General features: G+C 32.2%; 2 protein-coding genes across 11 annotated transcripts; one reads left to right on the forward strand and one right to left on the reverse strand.

Annotated features, from left to right (window-relative positions):
• Nucleotides 1-1,490: 1,490 nt before the first annotated feature.
• On the forward strand, nucleotides 1,491-4,320 carry LOC105430158 (uncharacterized). Of its 8 annotated transcripts, none has more exons than XM_089077118.1 (3): nucleotides 1,491-2,621; nucleotides 3,394-3,629; nucleotides 3,914-4,320. In XM_089077118.1, exons 2-3 carry the CDS (start codon nucleotides 3,414-3,416, stop codon nucleotides 4,199-4,201), a joined length of 504 nt encoding a protein of 167 aa, XP_088933244.1. In that variant the 5' UTR covers nucleotides 1,491-2,621; nucleotides 3,394-3,413; the 3' UTR covers nucleotides 4,202-4,320. The 8 variants fall into 8 exon arrangements, with proteins under 8 accessions (XP_088933244.1, XP_011641850.2, XP_088933242.1 ...); XM_011643548.2 differs by having other exon boundaries at nucleotides 3,404-3,629; XM_089077116.1 differs by lacking the exon at nucleotides 1,491-2,621 and adding an exon at nucleotides 2,646-3,210.
• A 409-nt stretch (nucleotides 4,321-4,729) lies between these two features.
• Ipp (inositol polyphosphate 1-phosphatase) lies at nucleotides 4,730-7,069 on the reverse strand. Of its 3 annotated transcripts, none has more exons than XM_089077109.1 (5): nucleotides 6,910-7,069; nucleotides 6,138-6,379; nucleotides 5,755-6,025; nucleotides 5,337-5,505; nucleotides 4,730-5,207 (listed from the first exon to the last, which is right to left on the reverse strand). In XM_089077109.1, exons 2-5 carry the CDS (start codon nucleotides 6,348-6,350, stop codon nucleotides 4,754-4,756), a joined length of 1,107 nt encoding a protein of 368 aa, XP_088933235.1. In that variant the 5' UTR covers nucleotides 6,351-6,379; nucleotides 6,910-7,069; the 3' UTR covers nucleotides 4,730-4,753. The 3 variants fall into 3 exon arrangements, with proteins under 3 accessions (XP_088933235.1, XP_088933236.1, XP_088933234.1); XM_089077110.1 differs by having other exon boundaries at nucleotides 5,337-5,496; nucleotides 6,138-6,391; nucleotides 6,910-7,067; XM_089077108.1 differs by having other exon boundaries at nucleotides 6,138-6,391; nucleotides 6,910-7,067.
• Between the last annotated feature and the right edge of the window lie 474 nt (nucleotides 7,070-7,543).

The following is a 7,543-nucleotide window of genomic DNA, read 5'->3' on the forward strand; positions in this document are numbered from 1 at the left end:
GTTTCCGCGCCCAATAAACCGACAAAAGCAGCCGCCACGCATTATAAATTACGGTGTTCATTAGGAAGGCAATAGTTGTGCGCGCGGTAATAAGAGACGCATTAAGTCCGAGAGCCCCTATATATACATACGTGGCGCGTATCGAAACGAAAAAGACGAAGAAGGAAAAAAAAAAATAGAAATGAGAAGTTGGAGATACGACGAATTAATGCAGATGATTCAAGCGCGGCTTCCTCGAACTCGAAAATCGGAATCGGCGATAGAGCTTGCGATAAGTCGCGGCGAAAAATCCAAGGGGCCCGTTTCTTACGGCGACATCGAGACATGGTTCTCGAACGACCACACTCCTCGACGAAGAGTGTTTTCGTTCATTGAAGACCTTGTGTTCGTTTTACTTTGGCCGCGGAACACGACCGTGGTCGATTGGACCGTTCCCCAGTCGAAGAGAAGAAAAATAGAACGCCGGCAAAAACAAAGAAGCGATCGATATCCATGGAAGATTTGTGGAAAATAACCGCGATAAGAGCGCAAAATTCGGAATTATAAACACTTTAATGTGACAATAATATCGCTTTGCGAATCGACTCATAGTTTTTAAATTAATAGATTAAATATATACAAATAAAATATATATTGTAGGTTTAGATATATAGATAGATAAATAAAAATCCTAGAAAATTGATATTCCTCAAAATATTACGTAATTTATTTTTGTAAAATAATTTAGATATACCTAGAAGGGAGAGGTGGAATTTTCCAGGAAGGCGAAATTTAATATTTTTTTGTTTTTCTAAACCTCTGAAAAATTTGCTGAATCCAACAGAAATATGATCAGCGTGCCCGTGCGCTCAAAATCTCTTCCCCGAAGGCGGATGTAAGCTGACTCAGAGTTGCTAAGTTTTTTCTCTGTCGAAGAGTGCCGTTCGTGACCGGTTCTAATGTTACGGTAATTCGTTCTGGTAGTTCCATCTGGCGACTGGAATTGTTACTTGAAGTTACTCGAGTATGCCGGCATGTGCAGCTGTATATACGACATTTTATCGGAAGGAATCCTGGAATCCAGTAAAAACAGAGACCTTTATAAAATCCCATTTCATATTTACTTTACTTTTAAAGACATTTCCGGATTTATAACTTACACTTCCTTCAATGAACATACATATTAGGAGATTTAGATAATTTCCAGCTAATCCAATAATTATATCAATTCTAATTAGAATGATATTTTCTATTTGCATTTTACGCCCAATTTCAAACAAATTGAGGAGAGGTAATAGCATTACTATTTTCTATTATTATTTTTTATTTTTTTCCAATACAACCCATAAAATTAACATTAAATTTTACCTAATTAACCATATTATAGTTTGAATATTTATCATTAAAAGTTTTATTTTATTAACTTGAACAGAAGTATAATTGAGCCACCTTTTATTTATATTGGACAAATTTTTCAATTACTTACTTTACTATTATATTTTATTATTTCTCTAATTAATATGTACATATTAATTGGAGAAAATATTTTTAAAAATTAATTAAAATTAATAATCTTGAAATGAGATTATTAATTCGCTTAAAATAGTTCCTTTTGCAAAAGGATTACAAAGGCTACGAAGTACGTTATTTAAAATTAATTGAAATTACGTTAATGAATAAGCCACATTGGAATTATATATTTTCATTTTAGGGTAATAGTCACTCCCACACATCATTTGATCATATCATAACTTTGGAGCTAATATGAAAATCTAAATTTATACAAACTAAGGAAGGGAATTTAGGAATTAATAATTAAAATTAATTGAAATTATGTTAATGAATAAGCCACATTGGAATTATATATTTTCATTTTAGGACAATAGTCACTCCCACACATCATTTGATCATATCATAACTTTGGAGCTAATATGAAAATCTAAATTTATACAAACCAAGGAAGGGAATTTAGGAATTAATAATTCCAATAATTGGAATTAAAATTCCATTCTAGGAATTAATAAAAATTGCACCATCTAAAATTCCAAAAATTATCCAAAATTGATGAATTACGATTCGAAGCATTTTTAAAATTCGAAAATCCGAATCATAAAAATATAAATTTTTGAAAGTCGATAAAACATTGAAATAGCAATTTAACAAACCGAAGCTTTGATTTTTCTTTCTTTCATGATGAGCGAGATCTATAATTACGCGATATAATATATATAATCGGCATCATATTAGATAGATAGTTTCATCTTGTTATCAAAATTGTAAGTAAATATAAAATTATACATATATATTGAGATACATTTGAATAGAATATGAGTGAGAAGCATCGATTCATTCTTCCATTGAATTCATAATTGATGAAATCGGCGTGTATAGAACGAAGAAATCATTTGTTTTGTAAATTAGGGAGGAAAATCGTATGACGTATTCAGTGCGACATTCATTGACCTTTCGTATAACGTTGGACGTACGATGACGGCGTGGTGATGAACTGTGACATAAATTACAATAATTCCGCGACGGCCGCCGGCTCGCGGCGTCCTGTAATTCGATGCTTAATGACAGTGGCAGCCGTCGAGGTGATTCGCGTAATTTTGCGATACCGGTTCGCACAAAATTCCAAACCGGTATTACGATGATGAATCGCCAAAAGAGAGGGAGAGGGAATTCTAATAGTTTAATAGCGCGGGTCATTTCTTCCGTTTTATATCACGTGTTTAAATCACAAATGCGTCGTAACGTATTTATTATTTGTGACTCGAAATTCCCGTCTCTCTCTCTCTCTTTCGCCCACGGTCAATAATGTTAATCGATTCAAACGGATATCGAAAGAACGGAGCTTCGCGTGTGCGTGTTAATAAATCGCTATATAAGGAAATTACGCCGAGATGTCGACTCATTAGCCACAAATACGTTTTTTCCTCCCGTTAATCGCGGCTTTCCGACTGTTGCTCCGCAGGTTTCACGTTAGTTTCATCCTGAGTGAAGCGAGTAAAGATATGTCCAATCTACGGATTTAAAAGATTATTCTATCTTATTCGCGATTAAATCGTATATAAGTGAAAATATTGCATATTTTCATTACACAACAAAATTTCGTAAAAATTATAAAATTTGTAAAGTGCTACATAATATATGAACTCGTTGATATTTGTGTAATTATTAACAAAATAAATAATTTTTCGTTGCAAATGATTTTATAGTTGATATATTAAAGTAAGTCGTTTATTAATTAATTTATTAAATGCGAATTACTATGAGTGCTTATTAATTTTAACGCGAATACATAAGCGCATCACGCAAAAATAAATTCGCACATTGATTACGAAATCATGTACTTATCACATATATGTACATGACATATCACATATACATACTACATGAATTTTTTTCCTTTAGACGATAGAAGACGATAGAAGATGAAAGCACTGCTATTCACCGTTGCATTATTCATAGTCATCGAGATTGAAGCATATCCGGGATGGGTGAGTTATCCTGTCCAAATGGAAAGAGGAAATAATGGAAATCCTGGCCGCGGTCCACCTTGGGCATATCCGCAACAGATGCAGATTCCAAATAATGGATACGCTTCTAATGTCGAGTGGGTGTGCCAAAGCCCGAAGACAAAGGACATAGTATGTATTATGGTGATATTTTCTAAGTTTCGGCAAAAATTCTTTTATAAATTGATTATTTTTTAAATTTATATTGCAACAAAAATAGAGAGAGAAATGATACTTGATCTCTCTACCTAATTCATTGACATTGAAAAATATTTGGGAATGACTTTTGAGGTATCCCAAAATTAAGGAAAAATATTGCAAAGAATAAAAATTGCGGGATGTCATATGCATACGAATTATATTCGTGGTAGAATGTAAATGCAATTTGAGAAACACATATGTTTCATGTTTTGTAGATGATTATTGCTTCCGATGACACTCAACAACAACAGTCTACAGTACCTGGTAGAGGACCGTGGTGGCAATGGCATAATCTTCCACCAGGACATCAAAGAGAGCATCATCAACACGGAAATCGTTGGACTCAACCGATTATTATCGTTCAAGAAACTGGAAAGACTGATAATAACCAAGTATCATCACCACTTCCGACCACAACGGAAATTCCTAATAACATGCAAACGCAATCTCCTCCTTATCATGGTGGAGAAGGATCTATCGACATTAGATTCGGAGAAAAATAATTAACGAGGCTTAAGATAAAATATAATATTTATATTTTTTTAAAAGAAGTTATGGGTTTTTAGATTATATAATAATTGTGTAAATAAAAACGAACATAATTATATGTATATATATTAAATGATTTCTATTTGGACCCACATTTATTATATCACAATTAACGATTAGAACTACATCAATTAGTAAATAATAATCTATTTTTTCAGAGAGATCAACAAATGTTATAATACTAGTTTATTATTGGATATATATCATTTATATAATAATATATATTTTGTACATAATTCAATTAGAAAGAATTTTCAGTCGACAGACATCACAAAATAGTTTTGAGAAGAAATAATTATGAAAACATCATCTTAAAAGTTTCACATAAGATTTGTAGAGTAAAATACGAGTAATATACGATTTTTACTTATAATTAAACATAAATAATATATAACATATACATATATATTTATATATATATATATATATATATATATGATTTGAGAAACTCTCTTAAAAATACAATCAACGTCAAGCTAGAGTTATGTATCTTCATCGCATTTATTTTAATGAGATGATTTACATAAAATACATTTAAAAGTTTCCAAAATTTGAGGATCTCTGTATGCTATCAAGCCTCCACGATTAGAGAAATTTGTGCCGATAGGTAAATAATTCACGCTTAAATTATCCGAATCTGGATGCACGATAAATTCTTTGAATTCGATGATGCCTCCGCCAACTGATGATAGAAGAGCTTGTGGTCCACACGTGTCCCACTTGTAAGTGGAACCCTTCGACAAAATGTAAGCAGCCGCTTGTCCAACAGCGACGCTCAGTATTTTGTATCCTGCTCCAGTTACCTCCAACAATTTGAATCCGTTGTTTAATAATTTTGATTTCACATCTGCATCTTCGAAGCGACTGAGTAAAATGATTTTATCAGCATTACACGTGTTACTTATGGAAGACTTGGCGATGCCACCTCCCAGAAAACCCCAGTAACATTTTCCCATCCACCTATTTAACCAATACAGAATATAATATTTTTGATTTTACTTCAGTCTTACTTAAATATACCAACAATAAAAAAATTTAATATTTAGAATTTATTAAAAAATTATTGCTTTATTTTATGTATATACTTACTGTGAGTCCGTATTGACGCAAAAAGGTTGATTAACTACACCCAAAATTGGTACTCCTGTACTTTTCTTGTATGCTCCAATTAATACAGTGACGCAACGTAATCCGCTCAAATATAAACCAGTCTCCTCGTCCACTGTCTCCGTTGCGCTTATGTAATCCGCTGTTGAATCTACAAAAGTTCCACGAATTGCTCCACAGGCATACATTATCAAACTACAAAACAAACAAAAATTCTTACAAGCGTTGCGTCTCAGTTTATGGACCAATTATGATTCTTAGTAACAAGAGAGAGACATAGTTTTTACCATACAATACTGTCCGACTTTTATATTTTTTCAGTCTTGCCCTGAATTAATGTAAATTTACTAAATATCAATCAAATATATATAATACGGAATAATCTTTTTGCCATATTTACCGATTGGATCTATCCAAATACCAAGGTCGTCCACATTGACGTCAAAATCATTGGGGATGTCTAACGTGATTGGCACATTTGAAAGCTGAACGTCTTTATGGACTTCAGCAGCAAGCAGCTCTGCTGCCACGACATCATTACCCATAACTTTCGTCAGCAGTTGTGTTGTATCTTTGCTGCATGAGCAGACTTCAACGATAATAGATTCCCCCAAGGTATTGCTAAACACATTAGTCTCTTCACCTTGCACCAACTTAGCCAATTCTGGAAACTGAATTTACAACAATGAGTTTAAAATTTAATAAATCCAAAATATTTTTGGTATATTTTTATTAGCATTTTATATTGTATTTATATTGTATTTAAGATTTCTTTATACTCACTTCAATTTCTATGTCATGTCTGATAGTTTCCTGAATGAGAACATCGGCTAAAGTTTTGAAATCCTGGAAAAAACGAGGATTCTTTTCTTCCAAAGATTTTTCTTGTACTAACAATTGAAAGAGAGCTTCCTTCTGGCGGCAAGTTCTGGCAATGTTTGCTGCCTTCTCTGAAGCTTGTAAAAGAACTTTTAACAATCTGCTGCCGCTTTTCATTTTTTCTAAGGAAAGTCTGCACGGAATATCTGTAAAAAAAACTAACATTATGCTTATATTATTATTATTATTATTATTATTATTATTATTATCGTACATGTGTATTATATACATATATTAAAAAAAGAAAGATTATACCACATAACACAAGAAACCTTACAAGCTCTATTGGATGTGTACGTACGTGTGAAAATTAAAAGTATTGATTTTCTCTATAAATATAGCATACGTAAAGTGCATTAAAATGATATCGATAATCATTTCAAGATAGCGTTATTATCTCGAAGTATTAATAATTTAATTCCATTACAAAATCGTATAGATAAAAACATTAAAACAACGATAAATAAATACACGCACGTATATATTCTCTGAAGTGTGCTAAAATTTTTAATTTAATTGAGATATGAGAATGTGAAATATCAAAAAGCACTTTCCCCCCTCCCCCCCGTAAGTATCTCCGTGAGTAATCGCATAAATTATACGAGTGAAGTCGTAATTTTATCCTGATTGAATAACAGTTGTTGATGGAATGAAATAGATAGGAACGAATGTTTACCTATAGTTTAATATAAACGAATAATGCGTGGAATAACACTTTACACACGGCGCGTACTGCACTGCGATTACTTCCTCAATGACATGCGTGGACACGAGTGTACATCAATCGAGATATCTTATTTGCGCAGTGACAGAAGACACTGCGGAGCAGCACGCCAACTTATTAAAGGTCCGAGCACAATGGAAGGCATCGGGAACATAGAATTAAACATAGAGAATTAAGAACAGAAAATTAAACTTTTTTCAACATAATTCTGCGCTTCGGTGCACAATCAAGGAGTACTAAAAATTCTGTATCTTTTGAAAAAAGTAATTATCCTATCTTAATCTTAACTCCGATTCATTGAATGTTAAATTCGCATTAGCGCTTATAAAACGAAATTTTTAATTATATATAAATATTTAATGTTCGTTATTATATATAATATCTAATGTTCATTATTATTACAATTTCAAAGTATATAATATCTGATTTTTTGAGCTAACAACATGATTCATTTGGAGAAATTTGAAAAATGGAATTACTAGAAGCGCATATTATAATTCTCTAATGATTAATCAAATCCGTTTGCGATCTTAAGCATAAAATTTTATTTTTGTAATTAAATTTTTTGCCATGTTATTTTTCGGCT

This window comes from Pogonomyrmex barbatus, unplaced genomic scaffold, assembly GCF_055798465.1.
Source record: "Pogonomyrmex barbatus isolate J1 unplaced genomic scaffold, ASM5579846v1 scaffold2, whole genome shotgun sequence".
Taxonomy (NCBI): domain Eukaryota; kingdom Metazoa; phylum Arthropoda; class Insecta; order Hymenoptera; family Formicidae; genus Pogonomyrmex; species Pogonomyrmex barbatus.